Source organism: Tetrahymena thermophila (assembly GCF_000189635.1).
Source record: "Tetrahymena thermophila SB210 genomic scaffold scf_8254397, whole genome shotgun sequence".
NCBI classification, from domain to species: Eukaryota; Ciliophora; class Oligohymenophorea; order Hymenostomatida; family Tetrahymenidae; genus Tetrahymena; species Tetrahymena thermophila.
Window position 1 is genome coordinate 46,733 of NW_002476180.1, and position 26,435 is coordinate 73,167.

Here is a 26,435-nt window from a genome sequence, read left to right on the forward strand (position 1 = left end):
TAAAAAAATCAGTTTATCATAGAAAAAAAAAAGTATCGATTTTTCCAAATAAAAAATGTTTTATCTATTAAATTCAAACTAACTAAAAACCCACTATCAAAAAAAATAATATAGCAAAATCAATAAAATTTAAAACCAAAAAATTCTTAATGAATTAATTTGTTTTTACTCAATTCCTGTTATAAATCCTTGAAGAATAAGCATTAATAAATTTTTACACTTTAAAAAAAAGTTTTCTAAACTATAAACAATAAAAAGAGTAAATTACATCACAAATTATAACTTTTAGAAATAACATTTATTTAAATGGAAATAGGTTTTGAGTTTATATTAAAAAGTATCAAAATATTATAGAGTCTAATTTACTAAATATACTTATATTATAAAATAAAATACTACTTATTTAAGTTTTTTTAATATGTTTTAATATTAATAATCAATAATTTTCATTATCTTCAAAGTCATTTTATTGACATTCGCCTTTGACATAATATCCAACAACACTGTCTTAACAAGCGAAACAAAAGTTGTCATAGGTTTTTGCACAATATTTGCTATCGCACATAAAGTTTTCATTAGAAAACATAACACCACAAACTGCCTAGTAAATTTCAATGCAACCATGATTTTTCTTTAAAGCTGGGTTACAGAATACAGCCTCTTTAGGGTATTCTTCACAATTTCCAGGAACTACGAACTAAGTTTCACTCTAAGAGCAGGCTTCACATTTGTTTGAATAATCTTTTTTAACTTGACTAAAGTTTCCAGTTTGTTATTGAATAGCACAGACAGGACTGTAAATTTCAGGGCATCCTTTAGCTTATCTTTCAAAATCTTCACATTGTAAGCCTAGAGATGCTACTAAGCTTAAGCAAAACAAGAAAGTCAAAAGTAATTTGTACATAATTCTTGGTAAGTTTAAATTAAGATTTTTGTTTAGTTTTTATTAATTATAAATTATATGTTTTGATAATTGTTTCTTTCTTTTTTAAAAAGAATCATCAACCGACAACAAAAAAATTCTAGCTAATTACTCAAAAAATTGTAATAAACTCAATTATTTATCCATATATGAGATATTCAATTAATTTAGATTCAGGAAATCCTTAATTTTGAAATTCTGTGTTAGCTATTATTTAGCAATTATGAAATGCTTTTGAAAATAAATACATAGTCTACTAAAATTTAGCTGTTTTCTTCATAAAAATTGCACTTTTCTAATCTTAATAATAAATTTTTAAACCTACTAAAATCAGAATTAATCAAATAAATCACTACCAAGTCAAAAAATATTGATAAAAAGTGTCTGTAACATAAATATAGAGTTTATAGCCATAAGATATTAAATATTTTACTATAAAAAACATAAAAATAGTAATATTTATTAAGTATTAGATAAGCTTTGCTCTACTTAACATCATTTGCTTTTTAAATAAAGTCAATATATTGTTTTTTTTCCATTTAAACAAACCTATTATTAGAATTGTATATTATTTCTTCAAAATTTATAATAAAATTCAACTCGATATAGATTTTTGCTAAACTTAATATGGCTTAACTTTGAGGTAAAGTGGTAAGTAAGTATTTGATAATAAATTTTAAAATATCTGTGATTTTTTATTTGGAGCTATTATGAAAAATTTATGATTTTAGATAGATAGATTGGATAAAAGCAAATAGATCTCGACAATCTTAATAAATAGGTAATTATAAACTATATTTTGAGAAGGAAAAATTTTTAATTAAAACACATTAGATTTAATCAAAAATTGTTTACAGTGAACAAAAATTGAATTAATTTTTTGTAATTTAATAGATTTATTTTGACAATAAAGATAAAGATTAATTGTTTTGCCTTGTAAAGCATTTATATATTTGACTTGTGTTAATAACAAATGTTTAAATGTATATGCTCAAGATTAATGGTAAATACAATTCTAAGCATCAAATTGTATTTATTATCATAGAATAAATAATAATTCAGTTTTATTTTAACTTATCTCTCTGTGTTTTTTTAACTATATTAGTACATCTTCAATTTATTAAAATAAAACTCGATCAAATAATAAAAAGTATAAATTTATTAAAGGCATTATTTAAATCATAAAAGAAATATATATTTTTTTATATATTAAATAAATATAACAAGCCAAATAGATGTAACCTAATTTATTTTTATCTTAATTTTTACTAAGTTATATTAATTAATAAGATAATATTATTTTAAGCATTATTTTTAGTTTTTTATCATAATACATTAACCAAAAACTATTCGAATTTTTTATGTAAATTGTAAAAAAATTCATTATTATCTAAGGAAAATTAAGTTATTCTTATTGAAGAGTAATGCTAAAAACTATTTTCATTACTTTGCAATGAATTACATATTATTTTTTTAATTTAATTCTATGATGGCATTATTTTTAATAAGTCATATCTCATTTTAATAACATAAAAAATATATCTTACTATTTTCATAAATAAATATTGCATTTTACTTGATAAATAATTTCCGATTTTTTTGATATAGATTTATTTATATTTGTAGATTTGCTTAATTTTTGGTATGTATAGATTAAATAAAAAAGTAAATTTTTTGTTTAAAAACCAAATCTAATTTAATTTACAATATATTAATTACAAGTGAATATATCAAAAAATTTCAATATTACAAAAATAAAAATGCCTTCACTCGGGATCGAACCGAGGACCGTAAGATCTTCAGTCTTACGCTCTCCCAGCTGAGCTATAAAGGCTTGGTAATTTATAATTTTTAATTTGTTTATTCATAAACTGAAATATTGTTTAAGCACTATAGATAAAATATATTTTTAATAAATTCCATTTAAGATTATATTGAATAAATTTAAAATATAAATAAAATACTCACCTAATAAGTAATCAAAGTTGAATTATTTTATTATATAATTTTTTATCTTGTAGAAATTGTAATAATTAACAATATTAAATATAAATTTAAATAATATGTATTATATCGCTTTTCTTGATATTAATAAGTAAAAAATTAAGAGAATTGATCATAAGATAACCATACTTTTTTCTTAATTATATTTCTTTAAGTATAATTTTATAAAGTTAAAATCAATATATTTAAATTAAAGCTTTAATTAAATAGCATTCAATAAAATATATTGTTAATATAGCAATAGTTAAATGAAAAGGTTTTTTTTTTCATTTGAAATGCTATTAAATATATTATTAGCAAAATTTATTTTTAACGAAATTTAATTTTAAGAAAACATAAAAAAATTTTGATTTTTAAATTTAAAATGAGAAAAGTTTAATTTGGCTTAATAAGATTCTTAATTAATCTCATTTAAAAAAAAATATTTATATCTATTAATAATTGATTTTAATAGAGAAATTTAAACAAATATTTATTTATAAAGGTATATTTATTTTATAAATAGTTTAAAGTATTTTATTCAAAAGAGGGAATCATTTGTTTCTACAGAATCTCTGTGTTCTAAACTTGGATTCTAATTTTGAGTATTTTATTTTAATTAACACTTTACTAAATTAGCATAGATAGAATTAGTTTATAAAAGATTATAGTGAGTACCTTGTTCAACAATAGTACCATTCTACAAAACGAATATTTTATCACAATTAAATACAGTGCTTAGCCTATGAGTTATTATAATTATTGTCATATTTTAGTATGATTTTATTTGTTCTATATACTTTTAAAATGAGCTTTCACTCTCAGCATCTAAGGCACTTGTTGCTTCATCTAAAATTAAAATCCTTGGCTCTATTATCAAAGCCCTAGCAATTGCTATTCTTTATTTTTATCCAGTACTTAGTTTCACTCCTTTATTTCCAATCAAAGTTTTAAGTCCTAAAGGGAATCTATTTTTATCAAGTATAAACTCATTAACTCCTGATACTTCAAGTACTTTATTTAGTTATTCTTACGTATAACTCCCTTCGAGGCTGTAAGTAACATTGTATTCAATATCGTTATCAAAGAATTATGGTTCTTAATGAACTAATCCAATATTTTATCTAAGAGCTTATAATGGCACATCTTTTATATTTTTTCCATTAATCAGAATAGCTCCTTCAGTTGTATCATAATATCTCTCAATTAATTTAACTATTGTTGATTTTCCGCCTCCACTAACACCTACAAATCCTACACATTCTCCAGGATTTATTTTAAAGGATAATTAATTTAAAACACTCTAGGAAGATTGAGAATTTAATTATTTTTCTTCTCTAATACTTATATTAGATATTTATGTTTAATCAATTATACTTTGACTCTATATTAATTTATAATCCTATGTTAATTTATTATCTCTAGCTGGATAAGAAAAAGAGACATTATCAAATGTTATTTCACCTTCTAATGGTTAATTATTTTGGTTATTAAATATTTCTTCTTAACTAATTGAAGACTTGACTGTAAATAAGTTCATTACTTTTCCAATATGTTTCTTCCTGTTTTCATAAAAATCATCAGTACTCCTGTTAATAATCTAGATAAAGTCACGGACTAAAAATAAAATACAATAAGTATTTGAAATAATTTCTCCAAGATTTCTTGATAGAATTTGTTATTAAAAGCTGTTTTGATTATTTGAATTTTCTTAATTTTATGTTGTGTGTTATAAATAGTAATAAAATGCATGACAAATAACAGCAATTTTCATCATCTCATGACTGCAACTCTATATCATACTAATAATCTATTGATATATTAATGTTTGCTGACGAGAATCTCTGTTTTTTTGCATTATTTTTTCTAAATTTTTCTTTTCTTTATCTTCTTTACAATATGTTTTAATTAGCATCATATTATTTAATATCTCATCTAAAGCAAAAGATTCAAATTCACATATTTTATTGTTGAGTTATTCTATCTTCTTCTTTTCTTTGGTGAAATATTGCTACAACAAAATGCATATTAATGCTACTACAGCAAGAGATATAAAAATTTAAACACTTTACACATAAATAAAGTAAGCTCTGCTAGCAAAATATATAAATTGATTTATTTTTTGGAATATTCTACCATATTAAATTTCTTTACCAATTTATTCTGATCCTTATAAAATTATTTAATGAAGAGAAGTAGCTTTATTCTCCTCGAAATAGTGAATATCAAGAGAGAAGAGGTGATCAACTATTTGTTTCTATATATTTTACTAAACCATTTTAGAAGTACGATTGGTTACTTTGACTTGAATAAAACTAAAAAACTGCAATATTATATGAGTAGCAACAAACTCAATAATTAGCAAAAAAAATGAATCATAATTATGTGCTTCAATATGTAAGAGTTAATCTTTAATATTTAAAAGTAGGAAAGGTGCCCTAGTGTGTAAAATACTCTCAATAAGCCATTAACAGTTTAATCCAATCAAAATATACCAGTCAATCTTAATAAACTTCCTATAGAACTTCCACATTTCAATTTAAGAGGGTATATACTCCTTAACCTCTTAAAAAGTATTTTCTTATTTGGCCTTCAAGTCTTATTTCATTCAAATTCTCAAGTTTTTAATTTAATTTAGTAAATTAAATTAATTAAAACTTTGAGAATAACTGGATAATTAATTTTATAATTTTCTAATCGAGTAATTAGTAGATCCCTAATCATCAAAATATTTATGATCGAATTTTAATTATAATTTTAATATATAATTAATTATGACCAGAAAAAAAATGAGCCTTTTCAAATAATCATCTTTGAAAAACTAAAAAACACTCTTAAATATTTCAAATAAAGGTTTAATGAAGCTTTTTAAGTGTACTCTATAAACTTTTTAAAGATTAAAGTTTGGTTTTCAAACAAATACATATATATATCTTTAATTCAATCTGTTGTTTAAATTTAACTAACAAAACTTAGGTATCTATCTAAAAGAATATATTTTAATTTTAATGATATATAATGAATGTCAAGGGTTCCTTAATTGAATATTTACAATACAAAGTAAACATTTATTTATAATAAAACAAACTTAATTTAATTTTTATTTTAATTAAATAATCATATTATTATAAATATTTTTATTGTTTTTTTGATGCTTAAGTTAACTAGGATACGATTTGCTAACTAATATTCTTATTCCATCATATAATAAAAATAAAATACTACCTTTATCCAGCTTTATTTTTGTCATATCCTTTAAATATACTAGTAAATAATATGAATTTTGTTAATTATTATTATTATTATTTTATTAAATATTTCCTTTTATCTTACAAATCAACCAACATATCTATTAGTTATTTATTTTAAAACATTTAATTTTTTGTTTAGTAACTAAATGTTTGTTCACTCATATTATTATATTTATAAAAAATCATTTCATATTTTTCATTATTTAAATTGAATAAAATATTTATTTAAACACTAGGAATTACAAATTAAATAATTTAAATTATGATAAACTTTGAATGAATTTATTTAATTTATTTTTGCTTTACCAAAGAATACAAAAATATGAATTTACAATTTTAAATGTTTAAAGTTTTAATTAAAAGAAATTAGCTTGAGCATCAAACTGAAACTCAGTGAATTGGATTAAGTTTTTTGTTTACAAGAGTAAGAAATTAGTTAAAAAACTCTAAGAACATGATAGGATGACCCTTATTTAAAATGACATCTACTATGTGCTAATCGCTTTGAATTGAAGTGCTTGGCATCTTTTTTACAAAAGAAATAAATTAAAAATTATTTCAATAATGTTAAAGAGAGTGAGTGAGTTACTTAGTATATTTATATGGTAAAAACAAGATCCTATTTGGAGAATTTAGGTATGTTATTAGTGTCAAGAGCATTATTTTAACTGTTATTTGGGTTTTAAGTGTTACCATTATTTAGATTCATTCCAGAATCAAATTAATATCCCGATTGACTATAATTCATATTATTGAAATTGCTACCTATGGCATAAGATTAAGATTGAGATTCCATATTTTATCCAAAGTCATTGCTTACATTACTCATTTAATTATTAAATTAATTACCTTAGGGAGGCATTAAATAGGAATTAGTTTATGTGTGCTAAAAGTTGTTTGTCATAGAAACATTTGATCCACTCTAGAAGCCAGTAAAATTTTAATTCTATGGATTAACATGATGGTAATGATTATTGTATGAGTGGTGATGGTGGTGGCTGTTGTTTAAATTACCATTATTTGTGTAATTTGTTGATAAATTTGAGCTACTTTCACTTTTTATAGTTTCAAGATGGTTGTTGTAAGCACTTTAGATCTTTTTAGGGTTTTTTCTATGGCATTTGATCCTATATTCGCTATTTTTAATTGTAATAACAATATCTAACTAGCTTGCAACCTCATATATTGCTTTCATAATTGTCCTAGCACTATTGCTATATATCTTTCCATAAGTCCACTGGCCAAGTATTTCTTCTTCTTCCTCAGTTACTTCTTCAAGTTTTCTAAATCAATAAAAATTATATATTACACATTAGGGTTTGTTTAGTGACATTGATTAAATTTTTTCTGCTCAAAATATTTATTTTTGAACCTTTTTAAGGAAAAAGCAAATAACTTGTAAAAGAAATATCTATTAATACCCTTGATTAAAGATTTGATCAATATAAGCATTATTGGTCTCGACTGTGCAGTCTTCTTAAACAGGTCTGAATATGAAAGTGTTTTGATTGTTTTCTATCAAAAATGTTATTTATTTTTTGTTAGTTGGAAAAAGAATAATAAATAAATAAATACCTTTATTATAATAGTTGTTCTTTTTATAGTCATCAAGGAGCAAATCGTAAGCAATAACAAAACTATAATCGTCTCTCTTAATAACGGCATCTCTAATAGTTTATTCGTTCAAATTATGGAAGTTAACATTTTTCATTTAAGCTAATTTTCTCAAAATGTCTTCATTTAATTTTTTACTCTCCATTCTTGTATTCTAATTGAATATTTCTACATAAAAGGGAACATTTTCTCTCAACCAAGGATGAAGTCTCAATTCATGAAATTTAATTCTCTCTATAGGGTTAGGACGGAGCATTCTTTTAATTATATCATGAGCTTCAGGTGAAAAAAATGCTGGAATCTGAAAATCTCCCTCTTTTAAATATTTATTTGATAATCAATATACAAAAAGACTGATTCAGGAAATCAATGAATAAATTTATTCAATTTATTTAATTTATTAGTGCTTGTTTGTTTCTATTTTTACATAAAAAAAATATATTTTATACCCTTGATTTTCTTATACAAAGCTGGAATAACTTCTTCATCAAAAGGAAGATAGCCTCCTAGCAAGGCGAATAATATAACACCACAACTCCAAGTATCAACTTCTGTTCCACAATATAGTCTATTTATTCAAAAATTATAATAAGTTTTAACAGCATCGTTTTATTTAAAATTGTAATATTTTTAGTCAAATTTTAGTGCTAGATCTTTTTAAATGTTTTTTTGATTGATTGTTTGTTTGTTTGTTTACTTTTTTTATTTATTTTTTTAAATACCAAAATAAAATTGACAGAAACTTAATTAATGTAAATTGAAGTCATAAAAATTATTAGTTCTTGAACAATCAATATGTATTAGAATTTATTTAAAATCATATTTAAACAAAATTTAATTAACTTACTTTCCAGATATAACTTCTGGGGCAGCGTAATTAGGAGAACCACAAGATGTAGACAAATATTTACCATCATTCATAATATTACTCAAACCAAAATCTGCAATTTTAATGTTATTATTATCATCTATTAATATATTTTCAAGTTTCAGATCTCTATGGGCGACTAAGTTTCTATGGCAGTAATCAACTCCTGCTACTATTTACTTAAAATATCTTTTTGCTTCTTATTCAGGAAGCTTACCCTTTGAAGCAATAACATCATATAAATCTCCCCCTGAAATATACTCAGTAACCACAAAAATATCAGTATTAGTATCAAGAACTTCATATAAACGAATAATGTTTTAATGGTTGAAGAATCTTAAAAGCCTAATTTCTCTTTTAATCTTTAAATAAAAAACAAAAATGCATAAATATTTGTACTCTAAAGTTTCTACTTAATTAAAACAAGCATAGCTAATACTAAGATTAAATTTTTTAAATAAATTGTTATCAAAAAGCTTATTATTTTTATATGCTTATCTAAGAATGTGAAAAAAGCGCTTAAAATCTTTAAAAAATATAAGCTTACCTTGTTGCTCATTTTTTTAACAGTCATTTTTTTCTTATTTATAATTTTTATTGCAACTTCTTTTCCAGTTATATCATGCTTGGCAACTATTATAAAACAAAAAATATTTTTGAATTCGCTTTTTTTAGAAAATATTTTAGCATTTTCTGATGAAAGGCCTATAAAAATGCATCTTAATTAAAACTTGATTGATTGATGAGGAGAGTAAATTATACTCCTCTAAAAAACGTTAACTACTTGGTTAAAAAATTTTTGATTCAGCTTATTCGAAGTACTTTAAATAATCTAAACTACTCACGCTTAACTTTTCCAGAAGCTCCGCACCCTAATGTTTTTCCTACAAGATAATGCTCAATTTTTAATGTGTTTCCGCTATTTGTACTTGTCATTTTAATAACTTGCTTTTATTTAATGTATTAATTAATATTTACTTTTAATTTGTTTTCAATAATAAAATCTTATTAACTTTTTTCTTGATTTAATATCGCAATAATTCGCAGCAAGCACCTTATTTCTTATCAACGATATCTATTAATATTACTAATTATTAATAATTAATTAAATATCTATTATATTTTCAAGCCAATTTCATAATTCATCATTATCCAAATCTCCTCAATTATTTACTCTATTATTCACCATTTAATTGCTATTTTAGAATTTTCGTTTCTATTCTATTTTAAATCTAATTAAAATTGTATTTTAAAATAAATTTAATAATTCATCATTATTCAAATCTCCTCAACTATTTACTCCATTATTCACCAATTAATTAATAATTAATTGTTATTTTAGAATTTTCGTTTCTATTCTAAATTAAATCTAATTAAATACCTATTATATTTTAAAATAAATTTCATAATTCATCATTATTCAAATATCCTCTATTATGTATTCCATTATCCACTATTTAACTTCTATTTTAGAATCTTTGCTCACATTATATTTTAATTCCATTTTTAGTATTTAGTATAATCAGATAGATACTATAATTAATTGGTTCAACATTACTCAATTTAAAATGAGCTTATTAATATTCTATTTTTAGTTCTATGAAATATCAAATGGTATCCTCTAAATAAAAATGTTTCCATAAAAATTAAATTTACAAATTTGATGAAACAAGTATTAATCATAATGCAAACTAACATCGATATATTAAAATAGCAATTATTTAAGTCTATTTATGTACATATAATATTCATTCTATTAAAAAATTTTTATCAAAAATTAAAAACTATCTATTTCTTTTTAAGAATATTCATCTTTATTCTTTTTTTTATTATTAATAAAAATTTCTATCAATACCATCTCAAGAATTATTCCAATTTCGATAAAATTCACTATTTATTCAAATTTTCATATGATTTAAAATAATTTTATAGTTGTATCCTGCTTGTTATTCCAATTAAAAGCACAATTTAATATTTATAAATGTATTCTATATTAAAATTAATTAAAATTATTAGTTTCAAAAACTTATATTTGCAATCAAAGACTATATATTTTAAAAATGGATAGATATTCTGTTTATATTTTGTGAAAGACTTTTAAAAATCTGTAATTCATTTTAATCAAACAAAATAATAATGAATGAGATTGTGATTTTTAGTAAAAACACTATAAAATTTGATTGTTAGCTAAATAAAAGGTATTAATTACATTTTATAATAATATCTAAATTGAAGAATATATTTGTTTAATTTTTTGTGATTATAATAATAAACAAAACTTTCTTTAATTTTTTAAAGTTATTAGATACTATTCATTATAAAAGTTATTTATATTAGTATTAAAAGAAGTATTTTTTATCTATTTAATAAAAATTATATTTAATATAAACCACTTTTTAGAGTTATTTTAAAGTGCTTTTAATATTATATTTTGAACAAAACTAAAGTTTGTTACTATGATGGTAGAGTTTATAAGTCCCCTATAGTCTAGCAGGTTAGGATAGAAGGTTTTCACCCTTCAGACCCGGGTTCAAGTCCCGGTGGGGGAATTTTTTAGTTAAAATATTTATTCTATAATAATTTCATTTTTTTTTTGTACATCTGCAGTTTCTTATTAAAATACTGTTTTTAAAATATTTTTATTTATTTTTATGATTGATTAACCTTTCTAAATATTTTAATTTCAGAAAAGTTATTATCCCTTTAATTAAAGTTTATTGAAATCCCCTATAGTCTAGCAGGTTAGGATAGAAGGTTTTCACCCTTCAGACCCGGGTTCAAGTCCCGGTGGGGGAATTCTTTTTTACTTTCTTGAATTTTATATTTTTATTTAAGCCATTTTCAAATAAACATTTATTTATAAAAAAATGATTATTTTCTTAATATTGAATACTCATTAAATAATTTTCTAGAAATTAAAGGATATTATATTAATTTAAGAGTATTTGATAACTGATATTTCTTAATTTATTTAATTAGATATATTTATATTACTTTTTATCATATAAATTTTTATAAAGATATTGTTAAGTTCTAATTTAAATTGATCTTCTATTTAAACATATTAAAGTAGATTTTCAGACAATTTATTATATATATAATACCACTTTTCTTAGTAACAATTTTAGTTTTTTATTAAAATAATTTAGAGATTTAAAATAAAATTTAATTAAATAATTTATTGTTTACATAAGAAAAAAAAAAACTTATCATCTAAAAGTTGACCTTTTTAAAATTATAAATTTAAAATAAATTATAAATCTGAGTGCGTTTATAGTATGTTTTAACTTTAAATTTACTTATTATCTTCTTAAAGATTTGTATTTTATTTAAAGAATTACAAATGAGTTTGATTGACATTATCTTAGAATCCTTTTTATCTGATGAAAATAATACGTAGAGTAAGTAAATTAATTCACTTTTTTTATAGTCTTAATAAAAAATAAATTCAAATTAGGAATTTTATAAAAGTAAAAAAATATTGTACTTCACATAACTGGAGATGGAATATTCACTGAAAAAAATATAAGCTTAATTTTAAGGCATCTTAAGAAAATCTAAAATATTAAGTCATTTGAGCTTAAATTTGATGAGCATATTGATTTAAGTGAAGGATGTGTAAAAGCTTTAGAAGATTGTATTTAAAATTAAAGAAATCCTTGCAATCTGGCTTTAATTTTTGGAAAAAATTGCAAATTAGGATTGAATGGAATAAATATTTTAATAAAAAGCTATTTAAATCTTACTTAATTGGTTTCTCTAACTTTAGAAATCTAGAGATGTAATTTTTTAGGGTTCTAAGGAGCTAAATCTATTAGAGAATCATTAAAAAACCTTACGTAATTAAAATAATTTAGGTTGTAGATAAATGATCAAAATGATATAGGATTTGAAGGTGCTTTAGAAATTTCATAAGGATTGTAGTGCTTAAAAAATTTGAATTTACTTAAATTAGATATACATCATTCAAATAAATTAACTTGCTTAGGCTATTTATCTATACAGAAAGCTCTGATGTAGTTAAATGTATTAGAAGTATTTTGTTTATAGCTTTAAGGATAACTTTCTGATGTTGAAAATTCTATAGAGATAGAACAAATAATTAGATCTATATAAAACGTATTTTAAATGTAAGAAAATTTGATTCACTTATCTTTAGTTTTTAAATTATCAGAAAGACTTGAAGATACTCAAATAAAATAATTTTTAACTGGTATTATTAATATCAAAAAATTAAAAACACTTGAGCTAACATTTGACAACGACTAAATAACCAACTAAGGTTTTGTGTTGATTGGAGATTTGTTAAAGAAGTAAAACTAACTAGAGGAATTAAAACTTGAATTTGGGGAATCTAATCTAATAAATATATATGGTTAATCATCTCTTTTGATATCTTTAGGCTATTTATAGAAATTGCTTAAGCTTGAATTAAGTTCTTCAGAGTTTTACGACTCTACAAATGCAATTTAGTCTCTTTCTCTAGCTTTGAAACATTTAAAGTAGCTAGTTTCTTTTTCGTTATCAGTTTATAAAAACAAGTTTACATTTCAAAAAATAAATTTTTTAATGACTTCAATTTCATAAATATAAAATTTAAAGTTTTTACTTCTCAAACTTAGTTTGCAAGATATATAGCCTATTGAATAAATAGATTTCATCAAACAAATAAATTGTTTAGCACAGCTTTAAGTTTTAAAAATATTTTTTTTAATAGAAGGAGACAGAAATATATTTAAAAAATAACTTCTCAAATAAGTTTAGAGGAAGAATATTCGTCTTGTTTTAAATTAATTAAATATTTGACTAATAACTTTATTTAAATTTGTATTTCTTGTTTTTATGATATATTTTAAAATAGAATTTTTTGGTTGAATTTTTAAAACATAATATTGAAAAATATTATCAAAATAAAGAATTTAACTTTATTTTAGGTAAATTATGAATGAACTAATTACATTTTACCTAAAAATTTAGATAATCTAAAATAAATTAGATTAATTTATTTTAATTTTGATTTATCTTAAATTCTCATAAATTTACATTAGGATAAATTACCACTAAAATTAAAAAAATGTCAATCAACACAAAAAAAAATATTTAAGTTTATGCTAAGTAATGAGGAATTTTTAATCATTTGGGAAGTTTTTTGAAATTTTTACATATTTTCTTTGAAAATTAATTAATGAATTTTTACATTTATTAAATTTTTTTTCTAAAACAACAATTGAATTAACAAGATGCTTTACATTTATTAAAAACACTATTTTAACAAAAGCTCATCATAAAATTTATGATACAATTTTAGGGTTAAGATAAATGGGGGTGATTGAGGCATTAATTAATTAGTATTTACAATATTTTATTTATTAATTTTGTTTGGTAAAAGAAGGTTTTAATTTTAAAAAATGCTGGAATATTTTAAATTATTTATTTATGTTAAATATATCTTTTTTAATTCAAGTAAAAATAATTTATTTTTTTTTGTAATAATATTAAGCCCGTGTAGCTCAGTTGGTTAGAGCGCGAGTCTCATAATCTCGAGGCCGAGGGTTCGATCCCCTCCGCAGGCATTTTTATATTTTTTTATAAAATATTTAATATTAGAAGATTATAAATTAGTTCTATAATTATTAAGCTTTAAAATCAATTTATGTAAATATTTAGTATCAACAAAAATTTAATTTATTCAAAATCTTCTTTTTAGGTTTCTTTTAACTAATATATTTAAAGCTAATTTCAAAAATTATTAAATAAATATAAATTTTATTTACAAAAAGAGTGATAGTAATTTTATTTCATTAAAGTATTTTTATATGTTTTAGTATTATAAAACTAATTACAATTAATATACTATAATAAATATTTAAATATTAATATAAAATTATTTACTAATTAATGCCTAAACAGCTTAATAATATATTTTTTATAATATTGTATTTATATTACATTTATATTTATGAGCATATCTGTAACCTAAATAAAATAAAGATTTTTAAGTTATAAAAGTTTTGCATCTATCTTTTAAGCGTATTTTAAATATTTAGCAAAAAGACCTTTTTAGCAAACACAAATTTGAAAAATCATTTTCTTGTTAACTTAATTAAATAATCTGCAAAATGCTATCTTGGTTCCAAGCTAAAAACTTCATGCTCCATATTCTAACATAAGATGACCTTATCAGAACCTTAAAATTTATCATAAGATTATTTTACTTCGCTCCAAAGTCTTTTTTCATCTTTCAATCCATGCACATTTAAAATTGGAATATTTCTTTCTTTATTGTAATTTGTAATCAATAAATAATAACCACCTAGGCCTATTACTCCTCCAACATCATGCTCTAGATTATAAGCTGTGTATATACTCATTCCACATCCTTAACTAAAACCAGAAAGGAAAATTTTTTTATAATCGTTATTTACTAGCTGAACTTCTTGTTCTATCATTATTTTTAAGGTTGAATAGCTATCTTGAACTTCCTCTTATGAAAAAGCTTCATCGAACGGTCTGCCGAAACAATTTTCATAAGTTTTTAAGTTAAACCAAGACCTCACTTCAGCGTTTTTAACATTTACATATCTAATTTTTGCACTAGGAATAATTATTTTAAAACCTTTAATTGCACTTTTTAGAGGCTCTTGCAGAAATATTGGGACTAGATTTATTGGAATTTAAGAGCATCCATGGATAAAAAATAATACGTAATCATATTTATCATCCTAAGGTAGAATTATAACATCACCTTTTTAGTTTACTCTTACTTTAAAGTCTTCAAACTAATTATCCATGTTAATTTTAAATTGTTTTATAGATTAGTATTTAATTTAATAGTTTTTTATGTATTTATCTCTTGAAAATAATCAGAAACAAATCAACTAAAATATAAATTTCTTACTTATTATTAAAAAAGATATTTATTACCATAAAAATACTTAGAAATCAAAAAGCTTAATTGATTCAATATTTTATTGCCCCAAAATTGATGTAAAGTAAATAAGTAAAGTTCTATTTATAGCTGATTTCTTATTCAAGTTTTTTTGTTGTCTTTTGGAAAAGAAATAGTTAGATTAATTTTTAAAGAATTTACTGTATTTTATTATCATTACATCCATATCAAAGCAAAAAAATTAACAGTATCAATTGAATAAAATAGCATTTATTTATTAAAATAGCTAACTTTACAACAGAAAAAACATTTAATAATTACAGTTTATATGAGAAAAAATACTGTTTAGCATTCATATTCTTAAAACTACATTTATTAATAGATCAATAATTATCTATCAAAAGATGTTACTTATCCTTTATATATTTAACAGTAAAAATAACAAAATCTTAATTAATGTCTTTAGAAATGTTGAATCAAACTAAATAGTTACAATAAAATTATCTTACAAATTTCAAATTTTTTATAAATAGATTATATAAAGAAACAAGCAAACAAAAAATCAATTAGTTATTTTTATTTGTAGACGAAGAATTATAATTAAAAGAAAATAATCAAGCACTCTTATTCCTTCCCTCTCATAAAATTGAAGGTAAGCAATTTAAATTAATAGAATAAATTCCTGTTAATTTTTATAAATGATGTCAAAAATTTACATCTAACTATCAAAGTGCTATTTTTTATTATCTATAATTGAAGGAGATAATTTAAGAGAATATATATAAAATAAAATAAATATAGTCAATTTTTTTAATAAATGGAATTAATCAATTAGCCAGAAAAGTCTTTTTATTTTAGTATTTTGTTTATTATCATTACTATTATTTTCTAAATTTAGTTAGTAAAATGAGGTCTAGGAGGTAGGTAGGATAGATTCCTTTATCTAAATGCCTCAATCGTTAATAATAAGATTTGCTGAGATTCATACAGAAGTGGGAATTATAGATTCTTAGAGCTCTTTAAATTTAAGCTTAATGTTGTTAATTGTAATAGCATCCTTCTTTTCTTAGATAAAGATAGAAACACAGCACATGTATATTATATCTTAGATTGGTTAGCATTTACCTTCAATATATTTCATGTCATTTGGATAGTTTTCTTTGTGATAACGAAGAGGGTTCATAACTTCTGGTTAAGTTAGAATTTGAGTATAGATATCTTTTAGTTCATCACGTTTAACTTAACCCCAAGGTTGCTTGCCTGTGAAGAGCTCTAAAAGAATAACACCGAAACTGTAAATATCGAAACGAGGAGAAAGTTCGTGGTTAATGATAGCTGCTGGATGGGCATATTTAGCAGTAGTTCCAAGCATATTAAACGCTTCTGTTTGCTTTTCCTCAAAGACTTTAGACATAGATAAATCTGATACTATAATGTCGTCATTTTAATCTAAAAGAATGTTTTATGGTTTAAGATCCATATGCTAAATTTTTTCTTTGTAAAAAACTTCAAGACACTCTATGATCTAAAGAGACCACTTTATTTTAAGATCTATGGTTATTTAGTTGAAGCAATTTTTTAGCAAATGCTTCAAGCTATATTTACATAGAGGCATCCAATATCCAATAAGAACATTTTATCTTTGCATGTCTACTTAGAAAGAAATACCCTTGAGAGGCATGATACGCATGTTACGATTAAGCATAAAGCGCTGCATATTTTCTGCTTCTGAAAAAATAATTTAAAATCTATTCATCGCAGTTTCATCATTCATTTCTATTTTACAAATTTTCAAAGCACATGTTTCTCCTTCAAGATCTATGCGATATACAACACCGAAATTACCCTTATCGAGCTACATACGAGTTTTGACGTACATTTTTTCATGAGGAATAATTCTGATATACTATTATTGAGGTTATTACATAATTTATTATTAGTTATTGCTTGATCTAGTATCTATCTTGCTTTCTTCATCATCTTAATAACCATTTGCAATGATTTAACTATTTGTGGGTTGAATCTAAACTGGAACTGGCTAAGAGCGCATACCATTAGTGAGAGTAGGTTAGATACTTAAATTTGATCCTCCATCACGAAGAGAACTATGCACATCCATATAACGACTATTTTGTAAGTTTGATATCTTTTCTTCAATAGTCATAGTAGTCAAATTCTTATCGCGATAGTTCATTATTTCATTCAGTACCTGCTAGATATTTGTTTCTTCTAACGACGAAGCTTTAACAAAAGGGAGCTAAAGTTCTTTGCATTTTTTCACAAGTGCGTCTTCTTCAGTTTTATTACGGCATTACTTATCGGATTTTAAACCAACTATAATAACACGGAATGAACGATTACCATGTTATCTTACGTATTCAATAATTTTTTCAAAAAAGCTATCTGAAAAACTTTGAAGTGTTTAAGCTTTTGCAAGATCTACGCAAAGGAGAACAACTTCGATGTCTTTTAAATAAGCTTTATAGTTCATTTAGAAAAACTCAGGAGTACTTTTCTTTAAACGACGAAAAACAATAAGTTTTTAATCGTATTTCATATATTTTTCTGGCTTATCTTCTCCCAATCCTACACTGTCTCCCAATTATTAGAGTTTAGAAATAAGAGAATCCTTGCCAACTTATTCAGCTCCTACAACGAATACATTTATTTAATTAGAATTTAAATTAGATTGAGGTTATTCAGATGTAGTACTGACATTAGTTTACTATTTATAATTGCATAAATTTCCCATTACTTTTAAATGATTTAATTAATATATTTATTTATTTTGTCAGAGTATATTGATATTTCTTCAAGAAAAGGATATTAATTAGTAAGTTCAGTAGCAATTGCTTCTAAATTTATTTAATATTTTATTAGACAGAGCTAGTTGGAAATAGTATAAGTGTATAATTAGCTGTTTTCTCAAGTAATCTATTTTTGACTTCCGCTATTGATAATATAAATTCGAAATTTAGTTTTCAATAAGGCAATGAATTGTTTTTGTTTTGGATTGTAATTAATAATTAATCTTAATTCTGATTTAGCTTCAAGCGACTGAGGTAATAATACTTATAGGATACTATAGCACTATGGTATATAAAATCTTAAGCCTACTTTGAGTGTTTTAGAGTAATGCTTTTGAATATAGAATAAAATGTTATGATATAATCCTCTTATTAAAATATTCTTACTGTTAAGTAAACTTTGACTCTGTTTGAGCAAAAATTATTTATTTATTAATTTATTACTTTTTGTGTATTTTGATTTATTTAAATTTTCTTTTCTTACAAATGTATTTGCAAATTAATTTTCTTTGAACAAAAATTGTTATTGTTTCTTTCTCTTGATTTTCTTTGTGTTTTTTTTTTTGATGATTACATAAAAATTTTGATTCACTACATTATTTTCTTATTCTTAATACATAAAAATTTGGTTTGGTGCTCTCCTTTATAGATATGATATATAGATAAATAAATAAATGCATACTTATAATTTCTCCCTTAATTTAATGACTCAATCAATCTCAAATAAATTATTATCATTTTAGATAGCATATATGTTTAATATATTTTGCTGATGAAAGAAATCCTCTTTTATATATAAAAGATAAGTAATTGAATCGATCAAAAGATAAATAGATTTTACCCTTATTTATCAAAAAATTAATAACTTGAATAGAAGTAGAAAAGTATATATGTATTTATGTATGTATATGCGAATAATCTGCTGGTATACAAACCAAATATTTTATTTTTTAGGGGATGATAGATAATTTTTGCAGTAAAATTTTATCCTCTGCATAATCATATTTCCCTTCGTTTCTAAATCTTTTAAAATATTATGATGGCTTAAATTAAAAATTTAAAATATTAAAATGTATTTTTTTAAAAATATTTAGCAATTTGCATCAGTTATAATAAAATCACTATTTAAATGATAAACATACCTAATTTATTAATCCAAATGACTTAATATTATGAATAGTTAGTTTTTTCTTAAAATCATAAAAAAATAAACTAATGATGTTGTAAATATTTGACTCCAGTAGTAAAAAATTGGAATAAAAATTAATAATCAATCATAATAATTAAATATCCATTTTTAAAATTAAATTTATTTGTGTTGCTATTTAATTTATGAGTATATTTGATAAATTTATTTTTTTTTATGCATATCTTTTCATCACGTTTACCATTCAAATAAAGTAGGTAGGTAGGTATTTAATCAAAATATTAGGTTGTTATTTTCTGTCTCTAGTTAGAGACAAGAAAAATTTATTACGTCATGTTATACAACATAATAAAATTGATTCAATATTTTAGATGATTTTGATTTCGTCTATTCTAACTTTGAAATTGCTAGATTTGTTGATTCATATTTTAAAAATGTGTAAATTAAAACAAAATATGCAAATAACCATTAAAAATTTACGTTGTAGATCACTAACGAATATCGCTTATAACTATGTAAATAATGGTTATTTTTAATTTTATTTTATTTAAAAAAATCTTTCAAAATTAGAAATTTTACACAAATCCACTTTAGAGTATATCAAATTCAAGCATATAAATAATTCGAAAATTATCTACTTGATATATAAAAATGATGGAAATTCAAGCAATAGTAAAAAGCAAAGAAAGAAAACTTATATTAATTTATAAGTTAAAATTGACAAAATTAACTTTAAGATACATTTTAAAGCATATGTAAGTATTAAAATTTCTAGCTATTTAATTAAATTTACAATGAAGCGTTTTACACTTGCATGAAAATATTCACCTTTAGTTTACAGTATGAAGCTATTATTTTCCATTAAATAACATTTCAAATTTTTTAGTATGTAGTTTTGGCGCTTCGTACTTTGTGGCTTAACTTTTAAGATAAAATAAAAGAGTACACTTTCAACTTTGAATTAATATATTCAGTAATAGTAACAATTTAATACTACATACCTTGTAAATATCTATACTTCAATATAAAAATTGCTATGACATGACTAACTTTAATTTTATCCTTTGAGGTATTTTAGTCAACATAATTTATTTAATTTTAACTATAATCAATTTTATCAAATTTTACTAAATTAAAGTGTTGTCTGTTTGTCTCATTCAAAAATTAATTAATATTTTGATTCTAATATACTTTGCCATTATAATATATAAAATTAAATGAAACATGAAAACTCAATAAAATTAATTTAAAGTAAAAATTAAATAAGCAACTTTTAAATTTTGTTATGAGTTTTAAAATAAATTTCATTTAGATTTTAATAAAAAATTAATTAAATATTTTTGTTACGATTTGATATTTCTTTTATGATTCATCTATTCTTCAACAAGTATTTATTTTTCGTTCTTTGAATTTCATTAAATTACTAAAAATTAAAATTAAAACTATTAAATTTTAATAAATTTGAATGAATCATTATTTAATTTAAGCTGCTATGAATTTTAAAATAAACCATAAAAAAATAAAAATTTATTTTAATCTTCTACAAAAGAAAATAAAAAGTAATTTAATAATTTAAAAAATATTTTTTATTTAAATCAAATACAACATATGTTTTAGGTATAAATATTAAAATATTTATTTTAATTAGACTTAAAAAATATTTATATATAATTTAAACTGAATAGTTATGATAAAAAATGTAAAATGGCAATTTCCAAATTTAATTTAATAACTTAAAAATTACTAAAACTTATTTAATAATCTCAAATTTAATATTCATTTCTGACATAGTTATAGACATAAGGATTTTAGCAAATAAATTCACAAGGGAATAAACCAAATATTTATCTGGTATCAAAAAGCCTTTCTATTAAGTATCTATAATATTTAGTCCAAAGAATTAATAATACAATATAACCCAAAATGATATTAAATATAAAGATTAATAAAAAGTATTGATTTTATAAATCACAAAATTTGTTCATCTCAGTAATCATAAAATTTCCAATCATCATTGGAACTACTCTTAAATATTAATAAACTTTTATAAACTAAGCTCCATTATTTTCTTAATATAGATAGCTAAGAGACTCAGTAAACTAATCAGTCGTTTACGAAGCTTTATACATTTGCTGAAAATCAGCTAAAATGTTAGTAAGAGATTAGAGACCTAGCAGGTATCCTTTGTTCCATATTCCGTTTTAGATTGTAGAGCAGTCTGATATATCTATTTAATGTGATGAATCTAAATATATCTATTAATAATTTAATAAAGGACTACATATATCTTCATTCATTGTAACTTCTATAATTGATTTATGTAGATTTTAATCAAAAATTAGATTTTAATTTGATTATTTTTTTAACAATTAAACAATACTATTTGTTGTGTTTCTAATATAAATTTATGTATCTTCAAGCTATCCATCTAGGCCAGATAATATAGCATCAGGACGCATTTCATAAGTAGCTGTTTATCTAAGGAAGTTAAATGCCAAAATTAGTGGAGCTCTACCTCTCAATGAGTATAATAAACTTAGCTCATTAGAATTAAAACTAAATTCATCAATATAAGTATTTGAAATGACAATATTTGTTATTGGATAAATAGAAAAGAAACAAAAAATGAATGAGACTAATGCTAAGATCTTATTATTTATTTTTTCAAGCTGATTTGTTGAAGATACTGTTCTTTTTTTTATGTTATCAATTCCTTTCGTGAGTAAAATTTAATCATGGCTATCTCGAAGCATATCTTAATTTATGAAATATTCTAACATTTAAATTCTTTCTATTAACTAACTCGGCTAAAATGTGCAGAAAAGTTTGAGTATTTACTCCTTTTTGTATTAGATGTAAAAGAAAATCGGAATAACCTAAATTGCAATCAGAAGAGTTAAAACTTCAAGCACAATTATAAAAGTTACTTAAAAAGATTTCATTTAATTAATCTTGTTATCCAATTCTTACTTTTACAGATCTGCCATATTTTGAAAAATCTCAATACTGTTCTTTTAGTTGTAGTGACTATTAATTTTAATTTATTTTTTTATTTACTTATTAATTTAAGAATAAAAACCTTACATATAACGTAAATAAACATCTGTTTACTTCTGTGAATACATATAAAGATTTTCAGCCATTGAAACAAAAGAAAATATCATTTTTAGATCCTTTGTAGAAGATTCATTTCTCTGATTGAAAATAATGATATTCTAATATTAAGATCTAATATACTAACCGTACCATGTATCTCTATCATTGTTTTCAAGGTCTATAACTGTATTTTTGAAATGCTATTAAATTACTAAAGGTTCAGCTAATACAATAGCTAATTCTTATTGCTATAAAGTATTTTAAATAATACTTTTATTATACATTTTGATATATTCTGTATGTGCTATTATAGATACAAATTCATTCATAATTTCATATCCTATTGATAATAAAAATGAATAACTTAAATTAAAATATTTATTTCTTCCAAAAAATAGCTTGTATTAATTAACATTAAAAATAAATAAATAAATAAATAAATAAATAAATAAACTACCTTTTACTAGATTTGAATTTAGAGTATTCATATAATTAAATTAAGTCTATTAGTAATTAAATAAAGCAGAAGCAAGGATAACAGTAGTGATTATTTTCAAAATACCAATTAAAAAAATTAATTTCATAGATTTACTTTGACGCCTACTTGCAACAGCTTTTTTTAGAGTCTATTTAAATGTATGCATTTCACTTATTGAACTATTTATTGAGTTTGATTAGTTTTACTTATTATTTAGAAATTTAAAAATTTATTATTAGCTTTACTCAATACTTTTTTTTTTATTTTTTGAAAAACCTTCAATTTTATCATGAAAATTTAATTAAATTATTTTATTTTGAGATAAATTTTTCTAAAAAATTTCATCTTTTTAATTTTAATTTTTGTTATTTTTATTTAGAAACTCGAAAATCTGATAATTTTATTAAAATGTGTATGGAGTATTATCATCTTTGCATTCACAACTAAGAATATTTTCAATTACTCCTTCTTCATTATTTTAAGCATTATCAATTTTCTCATCCTCTAATATAGCATCATTTAATAATAACTTACTTTCTTAAAAATTGACCTATTTGTTTCTGCTTGAAGCTGGTGAACTAAATACATTAAGGTGCAAATCACATGACTATTCTGTATTAAACTCATTATTAATTAAGCATTTATCTTAGTTATTCAAAAGTTTTCTATTTGTATTTAAATACTAATTATTACTTAACTAATCACAAATGGGTTCTATTTGTTTTAACTCAATATGGTCTACGTAACTTCCAAATTCAGAATGACTCTAATAACTAAACATTTTTATTCCAGAAAGATGCGATATTTAGCTTGATAAGCTTGGTCTTGTAACTTGACTTGGAGGGAACAAAATACTTTTAGTTTCCTTTATTTAATATTAATATATGAAATAAAATAATTTTATTAATATTATTTACAAATAAGCTTTATTTTTAATTAAATTAGGCTAAGCTTAATATATTTTTTTAGTCTGTCTCTTATTATATAGCACACAAAGAACCATTTTATATATTAAGATCTAATTCTAATTAACAAAATTATCTGATTTTTTCAATTTAAATTTTCACTTCCTATAATAAAGCTTGAATTTCAAATTTTCTCTTTAGTTGCTTGAATTCTACTATTTAAATGAATCCCAATTCAAAATTTTTGTAAGATGTTTATAACTTACCAACTTAAAATGTTATTTCATAGAATTTAAAATCTTTACTTTCCAATTTTTTACACAAATTTATAAAATCAAAAAAGCTATTAAATGGCTGATTTTATTTATAACTTAAAACTGAAATTGCTTTTTCACTTTATGGACTTATAAAAATTGACTTATGTTCTATATTTAGATTTTAATTTTTATTCTAAATCTAATTTAAATGTGTTTATAAAATGGGTAAAATTTTAAATAAATCTAATTTTTAGTATAATCTTTCATGACCTTAAAAAGGGAAATTCTTAAATATTTCATAGTAAATTTTTTCAGTTAAGTTAGTTATGTTTCCTGAGGTAGCAAAAATAATAAAATCATATATTTGCTTTTATTTAAAAAAAATTAGAAATAAAAATTATGTATTGTTTGTTATTAATTAAGATTACACTATTCTATTTTGTAATAAACGCACTTGCTCCAAAGTAATTAGATTGGGGTGAATCTAACTTAATTCTTAAATTCAAAGGTATCGCAAAACCACTTTTATTGATTCCAAAAATTTGTAATTATCCTTAAACTATTCTATTCATTTCTCCACTGCTCACAAATTTAGTTAAGATATTGCCATGAATTTAATTAAGCTGATCGGGAATCAATATATTGCAATTCTTATTTATAGAAAGATAATATATTATTTAAATGTTGAGAGTTATTTTGAGAATTACTTTGCTAATTAATTCTGAAGGACTATACCCAAATATTGACTAACTACTAAAAGACGCATTTTTGATAATTCCAATAGGTTGAATCAAAGAAATGTTGATCACACAAGCATCTTTAGAAAATAAATTAATCTCCTTATCTATATTCTTAAATGAATTTAAATGCTATCTGCTTTGATATATTGCCTTTTTATTTTAAAAATAATTATTTAAAAAAAGTATTTTTTTCAACTTTTTACTTCTTTTTGATATTCTTGAGGGCTTTTATTTTATTGATCTAAACATTTTGAGTATATATCAGCTAATTATTCACACCATTTACTTTAAGGATAGTAGCTATACATATTTCTCATAGTTGCATGAGTTTGTTGCTTTAGAGAATATACTTATTAAATCTGCTAATTAATCTAAGAGATATCAACTTATTTTTTACTAAGATCTATTAACATTTTTCTCAGCTATATTAAGCTTTATTTCAAGCTCAATTGCGTATTTAAAAAAAGTTAATCAAATTTTAAAACTTTATTGAGCTAGAGCTTTTGATTGTAAATTGTAGGATTATTGAAAAAATTATAAAATATTTTTTCTCCATGATCGTAGATTTGTTAAAAAACCAGTTAATCTTTGATAGAAGATGTACTTTTTTCTGAGTTTGATATCTAAATGACTTCTGCGAGTGCCTTAGTTGGCACATTAACAACTTCAATCAAAAATGTTAAATAGTTAAAACACGCTTAGTTGTATTCCTCTTTCTAATTTAAAATAATAATTAATTTAAGAAATAGTAAAAAGTTCTTTTAAATTTAAAAAAATTGAACAAGCAACTTGATTTGCTTTTAAACAATCAGTTGATTTATTTTCTTCTATATAAGTAAACATTCAAAAAATTTTATGAAGGATTGATAATAAATATGAAAAATTTATAAAATGAAAATAATAAATACCTTAAGTGTATTATCTTTTTTTATTTAATCTAAGTAATCTGAGTACATTTATGCAAAGTATTTAGAAATAAAGGAATCTCTGTATACAAAACCTTATAGTTCTTCCCAAGAAAAACCATTTTCTCTCATTAATAATTCACAAAAACAGTCTTTTCTTGAGCATGTATTGTAATGGTTTTAGTAGATACTTTCATAAAGAACTGATCTCCTTAAATCTGTATAGTCATGCATTTCTAAGTGCTTGACAATAAAATAAGCAGTTCTTATGTGCAAATTAATTTCCTATAAACTTTTATAATCTAAAATTTTAAATAAAATTAGTTTAAACCATTTTTTGTTGTTGTTCAATTAGAATTTTTTATTTTAAAATTTTAAAAAAGTAAAATAATATTTTTACTATTTTATTTTAGAGCAAGCTGGTTAATACGGTTATAGAGAAGGTGACTTGCAATTACGTATGAAAAAGGAATTATAGCTAATATAGAAATTATTAATTGAGTTCCATTATAGATATGTGGGAAGTTATAAGATAGACAAAATAAAATTGAATTAAAAAGGTGAATAAATTTA

General features: G+C 22.1%; 8 protein-coding genes across 8 annotated transcripts; 1 reads left to right on the plus strand and 7 right to left on the minus strand. All coding sequences in view use genetic code 6, as the record gives it.

The window, feature by feature from the left end:
* Positions 1-436: 436 nt before the first annotated feature.
* TTHERM_00823520 (kazal-type serine protease inhibitor domain protein) lies at positions 437-904 on the minus strand (the record flags this gene model as incomplete). Its single annotated transcript, XM_001031458.3, has 1 exon — positions 437-904. The coding sequence occupies one exon, from the start codon at positions 902-904 to the stop codon at positions 437-439; it is 468 nt and encodes a 155-aa protein (XP_001031458.1).
* Positions 905-3,446: 2,542 nt separating this feature from the next.
* TTHERM_00823540 (ABC transporter family protein) lies at positions 3,447-5,513 on the minus strand (the record flags this gene model as incomplete). The annotated part of the gene is made up of 1 exon (XM_001031459.1): positions 3,447-5,513. The coding sequence occupies one exon, from the start codon at positions 5,511-5,513 to the stop codon at positions 3,447-3,449; it is 2,067 nt and encodes a 688-aa protein (XP_001031459.1).
* A 1,033-nt stretch (positions 5,514-6,546) lies between these two features.
* On the minus strand, positions 6,547-9,574 carry TTHERM_00823550 (kinase domain protein; the record flags this gene model as incomplete). Its single annotated transcript, XM_001031460.2, has 8 exons — positions 6,547-6,681; positions 6,746-7,439; positions 7,578-7,671; positions 7,732-8,085; positions 8,220-8,338; positions 8,618-9,000; positions 9,186-9,271; positions 9,484-9,574. The coding sequence occupies 8 exons, from the start codon at positions 9,572-9,574 to the stop codon at positions 6,547-6,549; spliced, it is 1,956 nt and encodes a 651-aa protein (XP_001031460.2).
* A 2,407-nt stretch (positions 9,575-11,981) lies between these two features.
* On the plus strand, positions 11,982-13,971 carry TTHERM_00823580 (hypothetical protein; the record flags this gene model as incomplete). The annotated part of the gene is made up of 4 exons (XM_001031461.1): positions 11,982-12,039; positions 12,096-13,165; positions 13,356-13,420; positions 13,947-13,971. The coding sequence occupies 4 exons, from the start codon at positions 11,982-11,984 to the stop codon at positions 13,969-13,971; spliced, it is 1,218 nt and encodes a 405-aa protein (XP_001031461.1).
* A 750-nt stretch (positions 13,972-14,721) lies between these two features.
* Positions 14,722-15,429, minus strand: TTHERM_00823600 (phospholipase/carboxylesterase family protein; the record flags this gene model as incomplete). The annotated part of the gene is made up of 1 exon (XM_001031462.1): positions 14,722-15,429. One exon carries the CDS (start codon positions 15,427-15,429, stop codon positions 14,722-14,724), a length of 708 nt encoding a protein of 235 aa, XP_001031462.1.
* Positions 15,430-16,509: 1,080 nt separating this feature from the next.
* Positions 16,510-18,279, minus strand: TTHERM_00823610 (tyrosine kinase domain protein; the record flags this gene model as incomplete). Its single annotated transcript, XM_001031463.1, has 1 exon — positions 16,510-18,279. The coding sequence occupies one exon, from the start codon at positions 18,277-18,279 to the stop codon at positions 16,510-16,512; it is 1,770 nt and encodes a 589-aa protein (XP_001031463.1).
* Positions 18,280-18,508: 229 nt separating this feature from the next.
* Positions 18,509-19,014, minus strand: TTHERM_000823619 (hypothetical protein; the record flags this gene model as incomplete). Its single annotated transcript, XM_012800005.1, has 2 exons — positions 18,509-18,665; positions 18,722-19,014. The coding sequence occupies 2 exons, from the start codon at positions 19,012-19,014 to the stop codon at positions 18,509-18,511; spliced, it is 450 nt and encodes a 149-aa protein (XP_012655459.1).
* A 2,230-nt stretch (positions 19,015-21,244) lies between these two features.
* Positions 21,245-26,370, minus strand: TTHERM_00823620 (transmembrane protein, putative; the record flags this gene model as incomplete). The annotated part of the gene is made up of 12 exons (XM_001031464.2): positions 21,245-21,348; positions 21,454-21,726; positions 21,862-22,508; positions 22,566-22,917; positions 23,170-23,260; positions 23,519-23,920; positions 23,973-24,584; positions 24,646-24,867; positions 24,925-25,107; positions 25,161-25,673; positions 25,866-26,147; positions 26,263-26,370. 12 exons carry the CDS (start codon positions 26,368-26,370, stop codon positions 21,245-21,247), a joined length of 3,789 nt encoding a protein of 1,262 aa, XP_001031464.2.
* Positions 26,371-26,435: the final 65 nt, after the last annotated feature.